The 24,654-nt window shown below is 42.8% G+C and overlaps 1 protein-coding gene across 1 annotated transcript in view; it reads left to right on the plus strand.

Moving 5' to 3' along the window:
* The first annotated feature begins 441 nt into the window (after positions 1 to 441).
* The window catches only part of SLC35F1 (solute carrier family 35 member F1), a 412,962-nt gene continuing 388,749 nt past the window's right edge, over positions 442 to 24,654 (plus strand). Inside the window, exon 1 of the mRNA XM_040474484.1 lies at positions 442 to 1,143. Within this exon, the coding sequence (XP_040330418.1) occupies positions 962 to 1,143 (182 nt within the window). The 5' untranslated portion in view covers positions 442 to 961. The remainder of the gene's footprint in view (positions 1,144 to 24,654) is intronic.

Below are 24,654 nucleotides of genomic sequence, written 5' to 3' on the forward strand. Positions count from 1 at the left end.
GTGTCTCCTCCAATTTCCTCCAGGCCCATTATGGTGAGTGTTGGTGTAATCGTTAGGATACTTGAGTTTTGGTGTTTATTTCGGGGCCAGCACCTTGTCTTCGGGTCCTGGCGCTGTCCCGGAAGGGTGGTACTAAGATTCTGCGGTGTCGCGGCAGGAGGCGGGAGACCCCGCCAAGTGAAGAGGGAAGATCTATCCCCAGCCTCAGGCGAACAATAAATTAAATAAATAAATAAATAAATAAATAAATAAATAAATAAAACAAACAAAAGAAAACAATCATCGCAACCCGGAGTGCGGGGCTCGGGTGGACCCCGGTGAGGAGGGTCGGGGCAATGAGGCGCCTCCCGAGCGCCCTCTGGCGAAGATGGAGCGCGCGTGTCCCCGCCCCGGCCCCCCTTCGCCGCCGCAGCCGCCACCGCCGCCGCGGCGCCCCCGCCCGGCTCTCCGCGTTCACTCTCGGTCTTTCACTCCGTGAGACACAGACGGCAGCTTTCCGAGCGAGCGGGGGACAGGCTGAGGCGGCGCTAGCACTACTGCTGCCGCTCGCCCAGAGACGACCCGGGAGCCGGGAGAGAAGGCGAAGCCCGGACCCCCATCCCCTCTCTCCGTGGAGGTCTCCTGAGCCGACGGGCAGCTCGGCGGCGGCGCGCGACTCCCTTCCCGGCCACTTCGCGGGGCGTGCCAGGACTTGGGGACGCGGCTCGGGAAGAGCCGGGCCGGGAGGCGGCGGCGGCGGCGGCGGAGGGGGCGCGCACCGGGACTGGAGAGGAGTGAGTGGCGGGCTGGGCGGCGGCGGCCGTAGCCGCGGGTGCCTCCCCGCTTCGCCGCTTCGCAGGCAGCGCCGCCTTCCCGGGCCGCGGCCGCCCGGCCAGGTCCTCTGCGCGTTCCCGGGCCCGGAGCCGGCGCACGATGCGCCCGGCTGCGTTCTGATCGCCGCCGCGCCGCCGCCTCTGCCGCGATGATCCCCCCCGAGCCGCCGCAGCAGCAGCTGCAGCCGCCGCCCCCAGCCCCGCCGAACCATGTGGTGACCACCATCGAGAACCTGCCGGCCGAGGGCAGCGGCGGCGGCGGTGGCGGCGGCAGCCTGTCCGCCTCCTCCCGGGCTGGCGTGCGCCAGAGGATCCGCAAAGTGCTGAACAGGTGAGCGGCGGCGGGGGCGCGGGGCGAGGGCTGCGGGAGCCCGGCCCCGGATCTCCCCCGGACCCCCGGCGGCCCCTTGGGACTGAGTCGCGGCCGAGGGAGGCTGAGGAGAGCTGGCGACGACGCGCCCCGCTTCTGCGGGGAGGCCGTGGCAGCTTTGTCCCAGAGCCGGGAGCCCCGGGGCGCCCGGGCTGCCGGCTGGTCCGAGGCGGGAGTTCGGGGAGAGGCGGGGTTTGCTGCTTGGCTGCTGTGTGTCTGCGCTCACACCCTCGCACACGCGTGTCGCTCACTCCTCTTGCTCACTGAACCCCAGCTTTGCACCCAGGGGACAAGAGGGAACCGAGGGTGGCCCGGACGGAGGCGGGAAGGCGCGCGGCTGCGGGGAAGGCGAGGAAGTCGCCGGCCTCGCGCTGTCGCCCGCCCCGGCAGGACGTCTCCGACCTCCACGGGGCGGGAAGGGGGGAGGGGGGAGGGGTTCGCGGCAACAGCCGGGGCGGGCAGGCGGGGGATCCACTTCTCCGGTTGCCGCTCCGACTCCTCCAAACTGGGACCAGGGAACCCGAGGCTAGAGGCCTGGATCAGACCCACGCAAAGTGCAAAAATGTTGCGAGAAGGGTGGGAGCTGGAGGAGCCGGGTTATTCTAAAGCGGGCGAAAGCCAGAGGAGGCGAGCGCCTATCGCCGGCGCCTCCAGTGCTGGAATCTGCGCAGTGGAGGGATCAAGGACGAGGCGTTTTAGGTTGAGAACCGCGTTGACGTGAAGATGGGGCCCCTGGCGTCCTGACTCAACTGTGATGTGAAGGGGACTTTTTCTACTTAAGTAACTTGAAATGGTTGAAGAACTGACACTTAAAAAAATCAGAGAATTTGTTTTGTGTGTTTTTATTTGAGCGCGTGTGTGCTTTTTTGAGGCATCTGCATGGGTAACTCTTAAGGTCGCGCTGTTCATACAGGTTTCCGTGTGGCACTGTTTCGGGTAGCCGAGACTCCCCATAGAGCCATGGGGAGTTCACGTAGACCTTTATGGGGCTTAAAGCTCTAGTGGGGACACCAAATATGTACAGAAATCAAAGCTTGAAAGCTCTCCTTATTTTAGGAGTAGGGTTTAATTCAGGTGTAACAAGTCCCAAACCATTTGAGTCCCTTGTGAACGGGGTATATATTGGCTTACTTAACGTATATATTGGCTTACTTGTGGGCACTTCAGTATGTTTCCATTTATTAGCAAACAAGAAGAAATTCACTCTGAAGTGAGACAAGAGTTGGTAATAGAAAGTCCGCCTTTACTTTCCTTCGAGTTGTAGCTTAGGATAACACCTTCCAAAATATCACATTCAAAAGACAGTGAATAGAATAAAGCAAGAAGATGCTGGCTGAGTACATATTATGTAGGTTTCCTATTCTTCATGAATACCTGTGGGGGTTTTTTTTTTTTTTTGCATTGTAAATGCCCAGGCATTGGATCTTTATTTTAAGCGGAATCTATTAAATATTAATACCCCTCATCACTCTGGCAAAAGCTGATGCAATCATTCATTTATCTTTGCTTGATTATAAGTTATTATTGATTTCGTGCAAGTTATTTCTTGATATTCAATGACCGTTAGAGTCCAGAATAAAAAGATCACTGAGGAGACTTGGTTGTCACCATTTCGCAGCCAGTAACCAGCCACGTGGCTCGGGGGCAGAGCTGCGCATCTCCCTGGGTCTCGGTTTCTGCATGTGTAAAATGTATTTTATAATACGTGTCTTACCTCCTTTGTCTTGAGATAATACCGAAGAGAAAACACTTGCGCGAGTTTAAAGCTCTACACGAATTCATTTTGTGGTCTGAGGTGGGTCAGTGGGAGCATCACAAGCGAATAAAGTGAAGTCGTATACCATGAGTAGAACTATGTGTTTTACTAAGCTGTCGGTGATCTGTATGACATGAGTTGAACGATTCCTGATTTATAGAGGAAGAATTTAGACTGGAAGGTGGGGTCAATGATATATCATTGCAGGTACATCTGTGAATGGGACTCCAGGGTTATAGCCTTTCCGCTTCAACTCAAACATTTAATTGTCTTTCAGAATTCTTCAGAATTTCCAACATCATATTTTGCATTGAGCTCATGGTCTTTCCTTATCCGTAAAGAGACAAGAAGAAAATATTTCTTTTGAGAAGGAGCATCTGGTATGGAGACTGAAAAAAAATCAGATTAAATGTAAAAATCTTGGTGGAATAATTTCATTAGCATGCTGATGAGCTTGGCTTCTGTACCATGATTATGTCAACAGGAGACAGCATTGGTAGTGGCTGAGTGACTGGGCTCTAAGAGTAACAATGTGGGAGGAAAGTGGAATTTTAAAGATCTTATGCCAGCACTCAGGTGTGGCTCCCCTTTGGTTTGAACCCTCCAAGTATGTTGAATCAGTCAGTAATGGCTATCAGACTGGCCCACTGGGACCGTATCACAAGCATCTTTGTTCATTTTCTCAAAACTTAAAATCATTTTTCCCCTTCTTTTTCTTCTCCTTCTTTTGCTCTTCCTTTTTCCTTGTTACTTCTGTATCCTTCACCTCTATTGCCCTGTCAACTTACTGTCCTCTGGGTTTCAGTTGCTTTTTTTTTTTTTTCATTTACTTCTGGCACGCAGCAACTTAGCTGCTAGCAGAAAGTGAGGTTGCAAATCTGGATGTTTGGAGCCAATATAAAAAAAATATCCCTTCAACTTTTGGCATGCAGATATATGGTTGGCAGCATCCTATTGCTGTGAGCTGGCCAGGAGTCTCTTCAGTGACAGAATGGGACATTGCACCACTGTTAACTTAGCCCTTAGCCTCCGATTGGGCCAAAGGGGCAGTGCTGACAGACTGAGGATGGTGCAGTGAGATGGGGAGTGTTAGACTATGAGCAATGTAAACCTGGTGATTTGCCTGCCACCGGTGGCAGTCTATAACAATAACTACCTGCCAACTCAGAGGAAGAAATGCAAACACATATGCTATCTATATCTACCGAGGGATAGGTAAAGAGAAAAGTACTGATTAATAATGAAGTAAAGGTACTTGCTCTCAAGAAGCATAAAATGAAAATGTAGTGTTACCTTAATGAAATCTGCCTGACATTATACTATACCCTATGACTTTCCTCAGTATAGTTACTCATTCTTTCCCCTTTCTTTATGGGCTTGTAGAATTGGATTGCCGCATTTTGTATGCGACAGTTGGGGCATCTCAGTGATCACTCACTTTCTGTAAAGCAGTTAGATTAGAATCCAGTAGGACCAAGATTTTGGTGAGAGAGGAGGTGATAGATCATTTTTTTTAAACCGGTTAATGGGATGTGTCACATTCTTCTCCCCATAGTGTTCAAAATTGTTTTGGCAGTGGGATGCAAGAAATCCAAGGTGATTCTTATGCGGAGATAACTGTTGCTTCTTTAATTCCCAAAGATTTAAAATAATGTGTTGGTTCCAGCAAGGAAAAAATAAGGCTTACTCTTCCTCATTTATTTCTTAGCACAGAATAGTATTTATTACTCTGTCACGAGCAAGCAAGATATGACAAAAAAGAAAAAAAAAACACTTTCAAGGGTAATGGTTGGTGACCCTCACACAAAAACTGCTGATACTGGTAGTTTCTAAGAAAGATAAAGGAATGGGTACTGGTCTATATAGTATCTGAAGATTTTCTCCTCTAAAATGATTACTTAATGAAATGTTTGTGAAAAATGAGTAATAGCTTGTTTTGTGTTTTCATGTGTGTGGTTTTATTTATATTTCCCAGTTGAATATTATTTTCAAATCTTAACGAAAATAACTGTGAATTTCTAGTTTTGACCCACTTTCTTCCCCATAAGAGATTCATTGCCTTGTCTCAAGTTATAAAAGGGTTTCTGCCTTTTTGAGTCTTGTAGTGGGCATGTTTAATCATTAGAATGGATCCACTAGTGTGATGCGGGGTCATCCATTTATTTGATTTGGAACTAACTGATTTCCAACTTACATTTTGATTTGTACTACTAATTTCAAAATTTCTAAAAAAAATTTTGAGTTGAAAACCAAGAATCGTTAAAGAGGATGTATAAGAGAATTGGTGACAAGCCGAAGTAAAACCAAGTCCACGTGGGAAGTTACCATATAAGATGGAACAATATGTGTATATAGCATTTCTGACTCCTTATATAAGGTGGACAGAACACAGTGAACCAAAAGAATGACTGCCAAGGAACAGAGTTATGCTTGAGCCACGTATTAGGTACAGTTGAGGAAGACATATATTATAATTTAGATGATCCTTTTTTATTAAGTTGGAAGGCTCTTGTTGAAAAATTGAATAGTGAAGCTCTTCCTCAAGCTACTTCTTCTAACAGATGTCAAAATGAAAGGGGAAGACCAACTTGTAATGAGGATAATTTTATACACGATTATTCCAAATGGAACTGGGTGGTGTGATTAAAAACAGACATTTCGGGGGCGCCTGGGTGGCGCAGTCGGTTAAGCGTCCGACTTCAGCCAGGTCACGATCTCGCGGTCCGGGAGTTCGAGCCCCGCATCAGGCTCTGGGCTGATGGCTCAGAGCCTGGAGCCTGTTTCCGATTCTGTGTCTCCCTCTCTCTCTGCCCCTCCCCCGTTCATGCTCTGTCTCTCTCTGTCCCAAAAATAAATAAACGTTGAAAAAAAAAAATTAAAAAAAAAAAAAAACAGACATTTCGGAGATCAGTAGTCTTATTGAAAGAAAGGATGTCAAAGGATGCATTTATGTTTTTCAGTTTACTTATTTATTTCTGCGAGAGAGAGAGAGGTGGGGGGCAGAGAGAGAGGGAGAGAGACAATCCCAAGCGGGCTCCATGCTGAGCTTGATCCCAAGAACCATGAGATCATTCATGAGCTGAAATCAAGAGTCAGATGCTTAACTGACTGAGCTGTCCAGGTGCCCCAGGATGCATTTATTTTTAACTCTAGGACAAAATTATGAAAATAAAAGATCATCCTGTGTACTTATTTTTTATACACAGGGCTTGGAGAAATGAATGTTTATAATGAAGGAATATTTGGTTTACTTGGGATAGAGATGATACATTTCCAAGTAATTGATGTGTAAGAAAATGGACGTATCTTTGTGTAATTTTCCTTTGAGTGTTTACCATCTCAAGATGTTTCAGGGCCATCATAATAGAAGCCTGTTTTTATTGTACCCTAATGTCTGTGTAGATGATATAGGAAGATGAGTTGGCTGCCCATATAGTTCTAAAGTTACTTAATGCAAGAGCTAATTTATTATTTAACTGCTATTTCTCGTAAAAGTAAAATGCAGAATGTGAGAATACCACCACACGGTTTTGGTTTAGCTTTCTCACTCATTTGAGCTCAGGCCAATGAGCATTCACTGTACATTTTCAAACACATTAATTCTTGATTATGTTTCTTTAAAAAAATTATGCTTAGGAAATTAAACTCCAGTAGTCACATGGAAAGATACCTCACAAATATTTGGCATATTTCTTGACTGTGGCATGAACACATACAAGTATACATTCATTTATTCTTTGTTTTTAATGGCCAAAGCACATGACATAAAATTTACCCTCTTAACCACTTCTAACTGTACAGTATAGTAGTGTTATTTGTATGCACATTGTCATGCAACCCATGTCTAGAATTTTATCAGCTTGCAAAACTGAACCTGAATCCATTAAACAACTCCCCGTTTCTTCTTCTGCGCTGACCCTGGCAACCACTATTCTACCTTTGGTTTCTGAGAGTTTTACTGTTTTGGATACCTCATATAAATGAAATCATGGTATTTGCCTTTTTATGACTGGCTTAGTTCACTTAGCATAATGTCCTCAAGGTTCACCCATGTATCATACGAGGATTTCCTACCTTTTTTAGGCTAACATTCTGTTGTGTGTATATACCACATTTTCTTTATCTATTTGTCTGTTGATGGACATTTAGGTTGCTTCTTCCATCCCTTGACAATTGTGAATAAAGCTTCAATGAACATGAATGTGAAAATATATCTTCAAGATGCCTCGTTCAATTTTTTGGGATATGTACCCAGAAGTGGGATTGCTGGATCATATGGTGATTCCATTTTTATTTTTTGGAGGAAACTCTTTACTGTTTTTCATAGCAGTGGCACCATTTTACATCTTCACTCACAATGTATAAGAGTTCCAATTTCTCCACATCCTTGCCAACACTTGTTACTTTTGGTGGTTTATTTTATTTTATTTATTTATTTTTTTATTGTGGTCATCCTAATGGGTGTGAAGTGGCATCTCGCTGTGGTTTTGATTTGCGTTTCCCTAATGATTAGTGATATTGAACAGTTTTTCATATGCTTGTTGGCCATTTGTATGTCTTCTTTGGAGAAATGTCTATTTACAGCCTTTGCTCATTTTTAAATTGAATTGTTAGGAGTTTTTAAGTTGTTGAATTGTAGGAGTTCTTTGTATATTCTGGATATTAACCCCTGATTAGATATATGGTTTACAAATATTTTCTCTTATTCCATTGGTTGCTTTTATACTCAATTGATTGTTTTCTATGTTTATTTGTTCTTAATCACTTATTGTGTGCTGACCTCTTTTCTGGAGGACATCTACGTGACAAAACATTATTCTAACTGGATAATGTGGCATGTGTTTTGCTACTGAGAGTGAATCATTATAATCTGTAACCTGAGTTTTTATGCATAATGTCTAATTGTATGCTTCCAAATGTCTAGATACTGGAGTCCTATAAATAAGTTGTTCAGTATGCATTCCATATTACACTTCTCATTCTGTCATTTTGACCTTATACAGGGACTACTTGAATGTGCAGTAGTTAAGAAGAAATTTCATAGGAAATGCCAAGGAAAACAATAAAAGTAAATACATCTTAGAAAGTGTTTTCTTAAAAAATGTCAGGCTTCAGTCAGTGGCAACATGAATGTAACTTGTTTAGGAATACTATTATTAAAATTTTTTAAATATTGTTTTCTATTGGATTTAATTCTAAACTTTCTCTTAAGAAACTTTATGTGTGTGACTCTGTGATGGTTAAAAAAAATACCTTAAATACCATTTTGCAACTTCTGTTGTTATGTTCCACTAATTCTTTCCATTTTAAACAAATTCATTAGGGAAACCTACTGTGACTGAAAAAACAAGTTAAGGATTTTAAAAAACAAATCAATCTAATTATGTCCAGATTTAGAATGACAGGGCTACAATTCCCGATTATTCTTGACTTTGAGATAGAAAAAGTACTGATCCATTGTATAAGAGAAATTTTTTTACTAGTTTCTCATTCATTCATTCATTCATTCACTCATTCATTCAATGAATATTTATTGAGTTCTTCCTATATGTTGGGCACTTCAGGATCAATGTAGTGAACTAGACAAGTATAGGCTAAAGAGGACTCTTGGGTGCTGTTGGTAGAGTTTCGACTGTTATTACCCTTTCAATATAATTTACCAAGGGGACAATTTAAGTAAAGTAGAAATAACGATAACATACATCACCTCTCAAAATGATTAGATTTTCAAGCTGATCTAACAGAGGTGTACAAAAAAGCCCCATAAGTTAGCTGTTTCACCTGTAGGCAAACTACTCAAGAGGAAGACCGAACCCTAATAAAATTACTTGAAGTGTACACAGAGTCCAGAGGGTAGATCTTTCTTGATGAACACAGTACAATTTGTTTCACTTAGGACTTAAAGAAAAAAGGAGACATAGCCATTCAGAATGTTAGGAGAAAAAGGAGAACAGATTTGAAACGCATCCTGTCATTGCAAGTGAGCCTATCAAAGGTCATTGCCACATAAATCAAGAAAACAGACTTTTCTGACAGTATTAACATTCTGACAAGTGCATATACAGCTTTGAGGGAGCTTGGACATATTTCATGCATTGCAGGTAAGAGAAGCTTAGAATATGACAATAGCATGAGGATGAGTTGGTGGAAAGACAGCATGCTTTATTATATAATTTGATGCAGTGTTTGAGTTAAAATTAGCATTTAGACAGTGGACCCAATTTTTACATTTTACATTATAAAGTAAGCATTTTATATTATAAACTATATCATGTGTTATTCATATGACAAAAGTGCTTATTATCATCCTTTTATAGGCAGGGAAACCAATTTTTGTAGTCACACAGCTAGGTGCTTTTATAAGACTACAGAGGAAAGAGACACCACACTAGACTGGAGACAGGGCAGGAAGGTTCAGGGATGGCATTTTCTCTTGGCATTGAGAGATAACGTCTTACCGAGGACTGCTTTAACGAGATACTGTAGACTAGGTGGCTTAAACAACAGACATTTACTTCTTACAGTTCTGGAGGCTGGGAAGTCTGAGGTCAGAGTACCAGCAGATTTGGTGTCTGGTGGGACCTTCTTGACTTGCAGACAGCCATCTTCTCATATCTTTAATTGGTACAGCAACAGAGAGATCTTTCTCCCGTCTCTTTTTATAAGGCTACTAACTCAATTATGGGGGCTCCACCCTTGTGACCTCATCTGAATCTAATTACCTTCTGAAGATCCCACCTCCAAATATCATCACATTGGGAATTAGGGCTTCAATTCATGAACTTTGTGGGGACATAAATGTTCTAATCCATAGCACATGGGTAGGAAAGGAACATGTGGATCCACATATTAGTGAAAACATCTTTCTCTGCCTGACTTATTTCACTTATCAGAAGACCATGGGGGAGGGGAAGGGGAAAAAAAAGTTACAGAGAGGGAGGGAGGCAAACCATAAGAGACTCTTAAATACTGAGAACAAACTGAGGGTTGATGGCTGTGGGGGAGAGGGGAAAGTGGATGATGGGCATTGAAGAGGGCACCTGTTGGGATGAGCACTGGGTGTTGTATGGAAACCAAAGGAAGATGTGTAAGAAGGGGGATGGTAGAAAGGATGAAACCAAATATGGGGTAAGATCAGAAGAGGATTAAGTGTCCAGTTTGACAATATTATGTGGAGGTTGAAAAGGCAGTGGAGTGAAGTAAGGTGAGAATTATAGGCTGGAGTCAGATAATGGACACCCTTGGGTGCTTTGATAAGGAATTAAGACTTCATTCTGTGGGTTATTACTATTGCAGGTTATTGAGCAGAGAAAGGATATGATCAGAGATGTGCTTAAACATGATATTCTGAACCATATCTGTAGGACAGATGGAGAGAGGAAGGACTGGGGTGTGTGGGACAAGTTAGGGGCTACTATAGCCATATAGGGGAGAGGAGAAAGGAGTCTAAATGGGATGGGGATGGGGAGAAGGAAGTGCTATGATTTGGACAGAATCTGGACCAAGATCAGGAAGAGGAGGATTAGATTATTTTGGAGAAAGCACTCAACAGTGCCTACACCATTGTGGGTATTTAATACTTGTTTCATGAACGGTTATTTGAAAGTTGCCTCAAAGAAGAGATATGTTCACCAGGGCAGAAGAGACATACAGCCAGGAGGCCAGCAACCAGCTACTCAAAGTGTGGTCACGGGACCTGTGCTGATTCAGAAACTGCACAAACCAGAATGTGATATGAACAGAAATCAAGAGTAAGCATTTAGAAATATCTATAGCAATCTGACAGAACTTTTATGCCTTTCCTTCTAATATTAAAAATAGGGTCATGTATTTTGGTAAGTTTTTGTTTTTTGCCATTTTATTTTTCTAGTAGTTGGCTTTTTAAATTGCATTTTACAAAAGTATTGCCTGCAATGAATTGAAAGAAGCAATTGATATCTTACAGTAGATAGTCTGAGAGGTACTGGTCCCCATCCAATATCCAATATCCAGTATTGATATCCAATATCAACTGGTCCCTTGGATACTGGGTGGGGACCAGTTGATCCAAGAGGGATCAACAGTGAGTCTGGATTCAATAGTGAGTCTGGAAGTGCATCTAATCAGGTATTAATGGTAGCATTAGGCTGGTGCTAGTCATGGCCTTGGAAATCTGTATGTCCCAGCTGGTGATATGGAGGCAGTTGATTAGGTCTGATAAGAGCTACATTAAGTATCAAGGACTCAACCCAACAGCCTCGGTTGAGGCTCCCACCTTAAATGTTAAGCAGAGTAGCTTTTAGAAGTAAAAAGAGATAGCATCCCAGTTCTGTGGAATGGGTTTATAAGTGGAGAGTGCTACCTTTCAGGGATGCTGAAGTTAAAGAGAGCACATTCTAGGTCTGAATGGCAGAAGGGAGGGTCAGGGTTACACACAGCTCAGCATAAGTGGCAGAACCACTGGTATGGCTTCACTTTGAGCTCTGAGGAGCTCAGACTAGGAGCTACTTGGCCATTCAACAAAGAATTACTGAACCAGGTAAGAGGCATCATCTGGATATTGGGAATACTGCAAGGAACAAGACCTAAAATACCTTCATTTTCATGGTGACAGCATTCAAGTTAGTACAGGCAATGAACGATACCAAGAAAGATGTCTAATTGTGCTAAATACCACGCAGAGAATTCAAGTGGGGTGATGTGACAGAGAGGCAGTGGGTGCTACTTTCATTTGAGTGGTCAGAACAGGCCTGTTTCTCCCTGGTGACATTGAAGCTAGGATTGGCATGACCAGGAAGAACTGGCCAATTGAGGGTCAGGAGGAAGTGTGCTCCAGGCGGAGATGGTAAGATGAGACAAGCAGGCATAAGGTACTAAAAAAGAGGGAGACTGAAGTGCAAGATGGAAGTGAGCAGGGGAGGGGAGGAGCTCACAAGGAAGGGAGGTGTAAGATCTTTTAGGACCTCAGAGGCCGGGAGACAAGCTTGGGTTTTATTCTAAGTGGGCTGTGAAGCAACTGGAAGGTATTCAGCAAAGGAGTAATCTGGTAGAGTTTTGAAAAGACCATTCTAGCTGCTGTTGGGGAATGGATTGTGGGAGAGATAAGTGGTTACTGGAGGGAAGAGATGTTGGAGGCTTGGACTGGAGGGTAGCAATGCAGGTAAAGAGAAACGATCGTGTTTTGGAGTGATTTGCATGAGGAGATGGAGTCCATGGGACTGGTGAGTGATTTGATGAGGCTGCTGAGGGTAAAGAATAACAAAAAAATTCTAGTGTTGGGGCCTTGAGAAATTGGGTGAATGAAGGTGCTATTGTCTAAGATGGCAAAGGCAAGGAGAGGAACATATTTGTGGGGAGAAAGTTGGGAATTTACTGTGGCGAGTTCAGTTAGAAATGTCTAGTGGAAATGTTCAAGGACTGCTGGAGTCTAGGATTCTTGGGAGAAATCAAGGGCTGGGGATTTGATGTGGGAGTCACTGGGGTGGTCCTAGAGGAGATCATCTGGAGACACAGTGTAGACAGAGGACAACAGGGGTCCCAAGGTCAATCTGGGCAGTGCATCAACGTGTGGGTCAAACAGAGGAGGAGGTCCCAGCTCAGGAACTGGGGTCTGAAGTAGGAGGGAAAACAAGAGAGTATGGTTCAGAAGCCAAGGGAAGGACTTGTTTTGAGAGGGAGGAAATAAGCAGTGCACTGTGTTGAGGTATTAAGGGAAGGGCAGAGACACGGCCTGGTGACGTGAGAACCTTGGGGGCCATGAAAGGCACAGGTTCAGAGTGGTGGTGCAGCTGGGAGCCTGGATGGAATGGCTGGACAGGGAATGTGAGATGGGGGCTTCAAAACATGACTTGTGAGACATTTTGCCCTAATGAGGAGCAAGGGGAGGAGAGTCTTTGAATGGAGGAGATAATGCAAAAGGTCTGTGTGCTGATGGGAATGATCTAGTGGAAAGGGGAAAAATTGCATCTGTGGGAAGGAATGGGATAATGGAAGGAGGGAAAAGCCGTGAGAAGGCTAAGATGGTGGGATCCAAAGGAAGGGGGAAAGGTGGGCCTTTGAGAAGAGCCAGACATTCTCCGTGATACAAGAGGGGAGCCACAGCCTGTGGATGTAAATGAAGGTGATTTGGTAGATTTGGTGGTGGGACTAAAAGTTCCTGGCTGGTGGCTTCTCTCTCTCTCTCTGAGAGCTCTGAGGCAAGGATATCAGTTGAGGATGAAGGAGCTGGGTGCTGAGGACAGGGTGTAGGACATTTGTGCAGAGGAAACCGGGAAACAGTCATTTTGAAGAGTCAGAAAGGAAATACACAAAAGAAGTATAACAGGATTGAAGGACAGTGCTGTGAGTTTATTTGACATCTGTAGTAGGGATGGTGTGGAGGGGGTGTGACGGGCAGAAAGACGTTGCCTTAGAAAGGGCTAACTCAGAAACAGGTGTGGGCCTGAGTGACCTGGCAAGGAAGAACCATCAGTGAACTCAGCTATGAAGAAGTCAGGATATTGGTATGGGGCATATTTCGGGGGAGTGCCGTAGGATTTGGGTCCTCATGACATTTGAGAATAGCACGTGAGAGACAGAAGAGGGAATTGAAAGTCACTTAAAGATATTGTGTCTGGGCCATTGGTGTGATGGTGTCCCCTTCAGAATGTGATTGATATGTTCTCACAGGCAACTGACTTAAGTTTTGGGTGCCTCAATGTTCTCATTTGTAAACCAGTTAAAATAATCCTAGCCTTTCATTTCCCATTGCATTTTGGGGATTTTTAACTGAAATGACATCTGGGTGCGGGCTTGGACAGCTGCCAAACACAATGCAATTGTTATCCTGGTCACAAAATTCAAAGGAGAGCCGGGTTTTGGGGCTTTGCGCTGTCTTCAGGCCTGTGATAAATGCTGACTCAGCCCACAGAGGACTTGGGTGCAGGCCCTGCGGCTGGCCTGGTCGTTTTGTCAGCCTTGTCAATCAGAATCTGAGGGGAAACTCGCCCATCTGTGAACAAGGCAGGAGTCTGTTTGCTTCAATGTACTCCAGTTTTGAAAGCTAGATACCATTAATTTTGTTTTTTGTTGTTTAAATATTTATTTTTTTGTGGGGTGGGGGAGAGAGAGGGAGAACAAGTAGGGGGTAGGAGCAGAGAGAGAGAGGAAGACACAGAGTTTAAAGCAGGCTCTAGACTCTGAGCTGTCAGCGCAGAGCCTGATGTGGGGCTTGAGCTCGCAAACCAACAGATCACGGCCTGAGCGGAAATCAAGAGTCGGGTGCTTAACCGACTGAGCCACCCAGACGCCCCTGGTTTTGATTTTTTTTCCCAGAAAGCCTCTTCTCAGTAAGACTAATTTGGCAGAAGGTATACGTGCTGCTGCCTGATTGCTCCCCTCCCAGCAGTAGTGCTTCGAAGGTACCTGTGGTTTGTGACGGAGTTTGACAGGCTTTCGGGAAGGGTTAGTGCCTCTTGAACTGGGGAGGTTTCAAAATGAGCGTGGGCCTAAAAGGCTCCATAGAGGCCGGCAGTGGGACAGACAGAGCGGCTCAGAGGGAAAGGACAGAGCAGCTTTAATGTGCTAATGAGGGGAAGCCCAGATGCCAGCCGGATCAGAGGAGCTCTTTGTGACACTGGGTTCCCGGGGATGGCTGGAGTCTCTGTCCCTATCTGTATCCTGCTGCGGGCAGAAGAAACACTGTGCTCTCAGAGAGGGCCCTTTCCTCAACAGATAGCCTTACAGACTGCTCTGAACGCCTGTGGGTGGTGAGGGGCCTTGGAAAATCCCAGGGTCCCTCGACTGCTTGAAAACACGGAGGCTGTGAGGTGGGGGGAGGTGTGTGTGGGAGGACAGAGGAAGGGTGGGGAGATCTGTTCTGGAGGGTGTGTGCAGTCCCAGAGAGCTAGGAAGGATATTTACAGCTTCACAAAATTAACTGTTGTCCCTCCAGTACTGCCAAGCTTGGTGAATGGCACTCGAGCCAGTCAATAGGAGGTGATCTGTCCTTGAAAATAGTCAAGGTGGGGCGCCTGGGTGGCTCAGTCGGTTAAGCATCCAACTTCGGCTCAGGTCATGATCTCGCGGTCCGTGAGTTCGAGCCCCGCGTCGGGCTCTGTGCTGACCGCTCAGAGCCTGGAGCCTGTTTCAGATTCTGTGTCTCCCTCTCTCTCTGACCCTCCCCGGTCCATGCTCTGTCTCTCTCTGTCTCAAAAATAAGTAAACGTTAAAAAAAATTAAAAAAAAAAAAAAAGAAAGAAAATAGTCAAGGTAGTTTGTAGCTAGTTACGGAGTAAGTCTGAAACATTACAAAACCAACCAAACAAAAACTACCACCATCACCCAATGAGTGCTGGAATGAAATTCATGGTCTTGTTACTTCATTCGGTGATGGCTCCAGAGTTGCTAGTGGGGAGGGGTTGGAAGCAGGGTCAGGGAACTTGTCTTGAAGCTGACTTTGAGTAGCAAGAACACAGTATTTATAAAGATTGTGTGTTTACTTGTACTGACCCCGTCTACTGGTGGAGTCACCCCTTAAGGCTGCCTCTAGATTTCATCATGATGTCTAGGGTTGTTGTCTCTGGAAATATGAGTCCCCAGATAAGACAGACCAATGAAATGAAGAGGATCAATCCGTGGTATCTTGACCCTGTTACCTTTGCTACTTTTCCTTTCTGAATCTTTCTGGGATATATAAATATTTAATGTAGTACAGTATATATGTTATTCCCCAAATAATGTATTTTAGATATAATTTGTAATCAATCTTTGTCTATCCATCTGTCTGTCTTTGTTTTGCTCTGTTTTTTTTTCTGACACGTGTGCGCACACACACACACACACACACACACACACACACACAACTGATTGGTAGATGATAGTTTTCCGTTTGTCTTCCTTATTTGAAAACAGCTCTTAGATTTCCTCACCATACTTTTTTTTTTGGCTCAGAGTTGGTTCAAGAAGAATGTTTTATTTTTAACATGTTTTATTTTTATTTTGGGACCATACTGAATTGGTATCATCTAAGAAAATAAAAATATTCAGTGTGGAATTACCTATGAACTAGCTATATCTGAAAGTGTGAATGTACCTATAGAACAGCCACCCCATAAGGATTCTTCCCCACCTATCCCACATTTCCCTGAGTCATAGATGGTTTTATTACACTTCAGCTCCAGGTGATAATGAGTCTAGTGACTTGACTTTAAAATTTTACCTTTTTTTCCCTACTCTGATTCTAACAGTTTGTGTGATTTGTGTTTTTGAGGCAAAAATTTACCTTCTTCTCCTCCTCCTTGTCCTCTTCCTTCTTCTTGTCCTTTAAAAAAAAAATCCTTCTTTCCTTGACGCTTTCTGTTAATTTCCTGCTCCTAGTGGGATACATGCATCTTGGATTGACCTTCCCTAGTGAAAGCTTGGTGCTCTTGATCCTATCAAGTATTATAGACAATGAGGTGCTTGCTTGCACTGGTTTTGGAAGATCAGTCATTTGCAACTCAAATGCTGATAAATGAACTCATTTGTGTCCAATTCAAAGAGACCATAATTATTACTTCCCTAGCCCCCAAATTAATTGCAACCTGAGAGTCTGCCTTCAACAATCACAGAGGAAAAGCACTGTTTCAAGCATTTATGGCAATGAATATCAGATCGCTCATTTTGGATACCAGTTTGTTAAAGAAAATGGTGGTTATGCAAAGTATGCAAATGGGAACGAATGCAGTATGGGCTGGTGCCCCAGGGCTGCAGTTTGTTTGGCTATTGAGATACAGCAACAAAAAAATTTTTTTTATCGGATTGTCATCACCTGTTTCCCTCTGTCACAATTGCAAAGCAGTTCATTGGCGTCAGGAACCTGAAGGTTCTCTTCCTTTTTGGTTGCAACTGGAGAAGCAGGTAAAGGGCCGGAATGTGTAGTGCACTCTTTTTCCAAAAAAACGAATTTCCACAGGTTGATAGACTCTCCCACAAACTCTTCCAAATGGTGGTTGGGAAAGATAAGACATACAAGGAGCAAAGGGTTTTTAAAGTTTTTTTTTTTAATGTTTATTTTTGAGAGAGAGAGAGAGAAAGAGAGAGAGAGAGAAAGAGAGAGAGTGTGCGCAACGTGGGGGGAGGGGGGAGGCAGAGAGGGAGACAGGATCCGAAGCAGTTTCAACGTTGTCAGTGCAGAGCCTAATGCAGGGCTCGAACTCATGAACCTAACTGTGAGATGAAGACCGGAGTGAAATCAGAGGCTTAGCCAACTGAGCCCCCCAGGCGCCCTGACACAAAGGATTTTTAAAGTGAAACACATAAGAAAACGGATACAGGGTGGGAGGGAAGCCTTGCAGAGAATTGGCCTTGCATTTCTAATATTGCTCTGCTATTTTAACCATTAAAGTAATTGGCTTCATGAGGCATAGAATGTTGATTCCTGGCCCCTCTGAGGGAAATGTTAGCAAGTGAACAAAGGAAAAAAGCCACAGAAGACGTATGACATATTAATGAATCAAAGTCACCCTCATTCCATGTCAAAATCTCCATTTTGGTGAATTACTAACTTTCTCTCTGGAGCTGTTTTGATCTTAGGAAATGAATAAAGTAAAGCGATGAATGGAATCATAAAAACCTGATCCTCAGTTTTGAGGCACTACCAGGCAGAGCTATAGGCTAGCTATACACTACAATCTAAAGAGAGGGGCACCTGGGTGGCTCAGTCAGTTGAGCATCCGATTCTTGATTTCGGCTCAGGTCATGTTCCCAGGGTTCCCAGGGTCATGGGATCGAGCTCTGAGTGCAAAGAGCAGTAGGCTCTGCACTGAGTGTGAAGCCTGCTTGGGTGGGATTCTCTCTCCCTCTGCCCCTCTCCTACTTGTGCTTTTTCTCTTTCTATTAAAAAAAAAAAGGCTGTGACATAGAAGCTTGTTTATGAGACATAACTATTCTTCAACCAAAACACAAAGGCACCTATGCATCTGAAGACCTTGACATCCACCCCCCAACCCCCAAGTCTGGGTTAGATGCCTCATTCCAGTTACAGGCTATTTTATATCATTTACGGTCTACATTCTTTATGTGTCTGAACCCTCCCAGCGGTTAAATCTACGAGGGTGTTCTCTACCCAACATCTTACATAGAACCTGGCATAAAGTTAAGTGCTCAATAAATATTTGTTGAATGAAGGGGCAAATGACCTGCTAGAAGCCCTTTCAAGAGAGGTATTATTTTATGTTCTCTAATTTTTAGTTTCTCAAATAATGTATGTGGTAGTGCCTGGCACAGAGTAGGTACTCAATGAATTTTAGTTTTAGTTTTTTTCAAATTGATCTATGGAGAAGTAGGGGATATAAAAAAGTATAGAGAGATAATTTGAGTGGTTCCAGAGTTAGGAAAATACTGAGGTGCACTGCCTAAGTCCTACTCAAACTTTAAAACTCAACACACATGTCTATCTACCCACTATTTCCCTAAAATTTTCAATTCCATCTGCCAAGAAATTTCTGTTGAGATAATCAGTTGTAGAAATGAAAACAGAAGTCACTTAAAGCTTGTTATAGACAGCAGAAATTGAGAAGAGGGCTACTTGCTTATTTCAGTATCTTAGCGCTCTGATCTCAGAGACCTCAGTTTCTTTTCTGCTCACAGGTTGTGTTGAGGACTAAAAGATTTTATATCTATATACATAGATATATACAGCTATCTGTCTATCTATCTATCTATCCATCTATCTATCTATCTAGTGCACTTAGAACAGCATCTGACATAGAGAAAGTCCTACTCAAACTTATTTTATTATTATTATCATTACTGGCAGGTATAAAGCCTGGTGAAAAATGGGGAAGAAGGAACCGATTACCAAGAAAACTACATGAGAGTAGTAGAGCCCATGCCTGGCTGGTTTAGTGCTTTCCGCTCTGTGCTCCACATACTCCTTGAATTTAATATATGTTGATAATAATTGTTTGATGAATTAATGGTGTATTTTCAGTGGTCTGGGGAAGGAATGGTAAGAGGGTTATATGGTAGTTAGAAGTCCTAGCTCAAAGTAAGCCAGGAGATAGGAGAACGACATTTCTTATGCCTGGTCCTAAATATTTTCCTAAGCAATTTCTACCAGTCAGAAATTAATTTGAGATAAATTTCTTCTTCAAATACATCACCCTGGGAAAATTAAACAAGATTAGATTTATATCCTTTGCATGTCTGCTGCAAGGAAAACAAAGTCCTAAGTGTGGTTCGGAGATGCAAACACATAAGGTTAGGTCTCTGCTCTCAAGCATATTTTAATCTAGTTAATCAGTTATTATTTTAGTCAATCAGTTAGACTGCTTTTCCCTTAAGAGCTGAAATCAGTCACAAGGAAGGGTGGGAACATTGCTTGAAGGCGTCTTTGGAACATGGGACATGGGACATGAGAGAAGGTCTGGTTGGGTTTTTTATAGTGTGGGAAGTTGTACCACTAGAGAGCTATAAGTATTTTTGGTTGGAGGAGATCAACTTTGCTGCCTTTGGAATATGTCCAGGGCTCTCCATCGGTGAGATCAAACATCACCTTCCCAGATTTTCAGAGGCATACTGGTGAATAAATGCATGTATCTATGAGATATGAGAATATATCTATGCAGCAGCTATGAGAATTTTGACAAGTCATTTGAAATCCATGGTCACTAAATCCCAGTACGACTCTTTTGGTGCATGATTATACATGACAATAAAACCCAAAATCTTGTGACAAATCAAATGAAGTTTATTTTTAAAGCTATATTATATATATATATATATTATATATATATGTTATATATATATACCCACACATATATTTACATATGTATATATATAGCTATATATTTATATGTATGTATTATATATAATAATATATAATATATTAGAAAATATATGTATATATATGTATATTTAAATATATATATGGGTATATATATATATATATATATTGCCTTTCTTCTTCGTCTGCTGATACTCAGAATAAAATGACAGTCCAGCCATTTCAAGAGTGGTTCATATGTGCTGTGTCCTCGGGGCAAAGAGACCACATAGTTAAGTTAAATATCTTGTGTGCTAGATTAGAGTTCCAACCAAAGAATTATTTGTTACCTCAGTGTATTTAGACAAACCCTGCAAAGGGGGACTCAGGATAACTTGATAAGTTATCTGCCCTGGAATAGAATGGAAATTAGTGTAGTATTTTTTCTAAAAGTGTCAGTTATCTAAGTTGGCTTTTAAATTTCTGCCCCAGAACACACAAATGTGACACACTGGAGAGCAATACAGGGCTGGAAGGTTACTACCTGTAACAGCCTTTCTTTTCCTCTTTCCAGCCTTTGTTGCATCACTAAGATGGGATGTTTTATCCACTATGGGGTGATGAAACTTCTGCTTTATGACATTATCGAAGATCTGCGTACATAAAGAAGAGTAATGAAGTCATTTGGCTTACATTTTTGATACCATTTGTATTGCCTCTGTGCAGGGTTGAGTGAAGCAGTTTCTCTAGCTGCTGTAAGCAATAAACCTCTAACTGTTAAATGCTGACTCAACATAAGCATGTTGGCAGAAGAACATGATTAACTTGAAGAGAAGCTAGTGTCAGCAAGAAGAAATACAACCACACATCCAAAAGGAATATGGAGTATTTACATGTGACATCTTCGGGAGCCATTGCAAATAGAAAGAGAAATATAGTTGTGTTACGTGGAAATAAGTGTAGTCTTTTGCTTCTGTCCTTGGTATTGCATATTTTGTCCTCCGTAGTCTCTTGTTGGTTCCATCACTAGTGCATCCATTTTTGCCCCAGATGGTTCTGATAAGCCAATTAGTTCTTGGCATTCTTCTGGACTCGGGAGCTGGCATGTTGTCGTCAGTCTTCGGGCAGGCATAGGTCCCAGGTTGGCTCAATCATATTGAAAGGAAGTACTTACATTTGATGGTGAGGGGGAGAGATTTCTCTTTCTCTGTTGGATTTGATCAAGGAAACATCTGTTTTACCACTGGCTGTTACTGTCAGCCACCTTATGACCATAAAGGAAACCAGCCTTCAGATGTCACTGATGCTGAGGACAACATAGTAGAGACAGGAAAAGTTCCTGGATCCTTGAAGATAGTATTGAGCAACTGACTGACTGACGTGCCACACGCTCAGAGTTTGTTCTATCACTGGACTTCCATTATATGGCATAATAAATATTCTAACTGCTTAGGCCAGGTTAAGTTGAAATTTGCTTTACTTGCAGTTGAGGGTTTCCCTAACTGATACACATTTCTCTCACTTTGCCCTTAAACTGACAACTTTATATGAAGAACAGCCAGGGAGGGCCTTTTCATCTCTTTCAGTATGGACACATGCATCAAGGAAGTGCAGAGGCAGTTTGCCCCAGTGTGTGGTGCGGAGGGTTAGTTTTCCAGGGTGCATTTGCACAGAGAGTACAAAGAATGGGCTCCTGTGCCTGGTAGATGTCATGGATATCCACACCAGGCACCTTTGATAATCTGAACTGGTCTGGATGAGACAAATACATTGAGGAGATTGGAGTACGGGATGATAGACTCTCCCACCACATCATCCATTTGTTCATTTGTGTGATCATTTATTTTGAGCCTGCTTTGTGCCTGGCTGGTGTGAGGCACCAAGTGTAGGAAAGATCTCACAGAATAGTGGAGAACCATGGAATGCCTGATATGAGGGATTGGAGATGGCATCTGAGCATGTGACAGCTAACCTGGCAACTGGAGGGTGAGGACGACTTAGCTAGAATAAGGAGAGGAGTGTGTGTGTGTGTGTGTGTGTGTGTGTGAGTTTGAGTGGCAGGGAATGTGTTTTAGACAAGGAAACACAGAAGAAGACTGTAGGGGTGGACGCATGGTGCATTCTGGGAAATGGAAGTGGTTCAGATGGCTGTGGCTCCCTGTGTGAGGGAGGGAGATGTTAGAGGCTGGCAGAGTAGGCGGGGTCAGATCAGGTAGGGCTTTGGAAGCTTGTTCAGTGTGTGTGCTTTATCTTAAGAGCACTGAATAGTATTGAGGCTCTAAGCAGAAGAATGCCATGGCCAATTTACGTTTTCACAAGCTCTGGCTTCCTGTAGTATAAACAGTGAGTTGAGTGCAGCTAGATGGTTACAAGGAGCCCAGCCAGGAGACAGATGCAGAGGAGAAATGGCAAGGTGTGTTGAATTCCTAACTTCTCCTTTCTGAAGCCATGGGTCTTGATTATAATTGCTACTTAAGAGAAAGGTGAATTGGGTTTATGGTGGTCAGTGTTTGATTTTCTTTGGTGTAACAGTGGCACGACCTCAGGCAAGTTACCTGAACTCTCTGAGTTTTGGTTTCATCAACTGTGCAGTTACAAAAACACCTACCTCAGAGGGTCATTGTGGAGAATTAAATAAGATAATATATTTATAGTTCTTGGTGCCATGCCTGAAACATGTTAGCCATTATAATTTTTCATACGCAGCCTGATAAATATGTAAGAAGAGGGGTAAGAACAGAAGCAGAAGAAGAGTTAGTTTGGGAGTTGAGAGTAACACGAACATCATACTTTCTTTGGGAGCAGGACTTGTATTTATTATACAGGCAGGAAATTTCCAGTAATACTTGCTCTTGGAAGGCAAAAAATAGAAATCACGACAAAAATGACAATAGAAGGTGTGCTTCATTTTGGCTAAGGAGAAGAGGAGAGAAGGGATGTTGAGCTCACAGGGCAGGGAGAGGAGGAGGCCTGGCCCTGAGAGATGCTGGGAGCAAGGGCTTCCAGAACCTGTGGCTTCCCTGCAGTGACAGCCTTCTTCAGAGACATACTTTGAAGCCCTGGATGAAAGCAGGAAACAGGTGTATTTGTTTTAGGGCAGGGGCTTTTGTTTGTTTTTTAAATCATGTAGAGCAGCTGTCATATAGGAGATACTGTATTCAACAAATATTTGTTGAATGAATGAATATGAGGAGATGCACACGCTTCTGCCAAGCTTTGAGTTCTGGGGTCAGAATTTCTGCCTAAGGCATAGGTGCACGCTGGGTTGGGTTCCCTTCATTTGCCACCTACAAAGAAGCCTTGTATTTCTCTTGCAATTAATAGAGAAACTAATTAGAGAAGCTAATCAATGGCTGATGAACTGATTCATGCGGATAGATTTCTCAAGCCAGAGTTTGAAAGAAAAGAATGGATTCTTTCCTTGGGCAATGTAGGCAGCTATTTTTAGTCAGCAGGTGTTGCAGCTTTTAAGAGGCATTTGGCAGGGTTTCCTTCTACTTCCATTTCATCCAAAATATGTTACTTTCATCCTTTTCATTCCAGAAACATGCTGCTTTATGAGTGTTTACTGAGTAGAAAAGGGGATTGTGGGAAAGAATAATCAAGAAAAAATATATGAAGTGCTTTGCATGGAACCTGGCTCCATAGTAAATGGGCAGTAAATAAGAGAGGAGATGGAAATGCCATTCAGAGAGCGTGGGTGGAGGAAGGATGGCTGGTAGACGGTGCTCTCCGCTGAACATGGAGGAGGTTTCTTTGCATCACTGGAGATAATGCGCTGCTTTCGGCTTTCTTAGTCTGGATCAATTTCTGTACCCAGAGCCTTGGATTATAATTTAAGATGTCAATACTTATTACTCAGGAAAGGGCCAATCAGTTTTCTTTGTGCATTGGTTAAAAACAAATCCCCTCCAAATCAATGGGCTAAAAAATGCAACAACTTAATGCTTCACACAGTTCTGAGATGAGAACTGGGCCTCCAGAACAGTTCTCTCCTGTGATAAATTTCTAATCACACATGAGATTTGTGCCAGAGACTGATAAAGTGTAAGCCACAAATAGTAGTTTGCTCTATGTGCATATGTTCCACTGTGAGATGCCATACTTAGGTCTTGGATGAAGACAGCCTAGAAATGTCTTGCTTCTTGGAGAACAGTTGTGAAAGTCAATCAAATATAAATATATAAGATATAAGATATATAATAAAAAGTATTTTAATACATTTCTATATGTTATAAATATAAATAAATATTTATGTTTTGTACATATATGCATATATATTATATATATGTTTATGTAAAAATAAATACGTATATATGTGTATGTATGTGTGTGTGCTGTGCATATATATAGGCACATATATAGAGAGAGACAGAGAGACACACACAGAGAGAGAGAGAGAGAGAGAGAGATAGGGAAAATTTATTTTAAAAAATCAGCTCATGCAATTGTAGGGGCAGGCAAGTCCAAAATCTCTAGGGCAGTACAGCAGGCTGGAAATTCAGACATATCTGTTACAGTCTTTAGGCAAAATTATTTTTCCAAGAAATCTCAGTTTTGGCTCTTAAAGCCTTCAGTTGATTAGATGAGACCCACCCTTGTTATTTTTTTAATTAATTAATTAATTATTAAGTTTACATCCAAGTTAGTTAGCATATACTGCAATAATGATTTCAGGAGTAGAATCCGGTGATTCATTCCCTACATGATACCCAGTGCTCATCCCAGCATGTGTCTTCCTTAATGCCTCTTGCCCATTTAGCCCATCCCCCCACCCACAACCCCTCCAGCAACCCTCAATTTGGTCTCCCTATTTAAGAGTCTCTTATGTTGCCTCCCCCGCTCCGTTTTTATATTATTTTTGCTTCCCTTCCCTTATGTTCATTTGTTTTGTATCTTAAATTCCAACTATGAGTGAAGTCATATGGTATTTGTCTTTCTCTGACCGACTAATTTCACTTAGCATAATACACTCTAGTTCCATCCACGTTGTTGCAGATGGCAAGATTTC

This window comes from Herpailurus yagouaroundi, unplaced genomic scaffold, assembly GCF_014898765.1.
Source record: "Herpailurus yagouaroundi ecotype Mexico unplaced genomic scaffold, PumYag 139, whole genome shotgun sequence".
Taxonomy (NCBI): domain Eukaryota; kingdom Metazoa; phylum Chordata; class Mammalia; order Carnivora; family Felidae; genus Herpailurus; species Herpailurus yagouaroundi.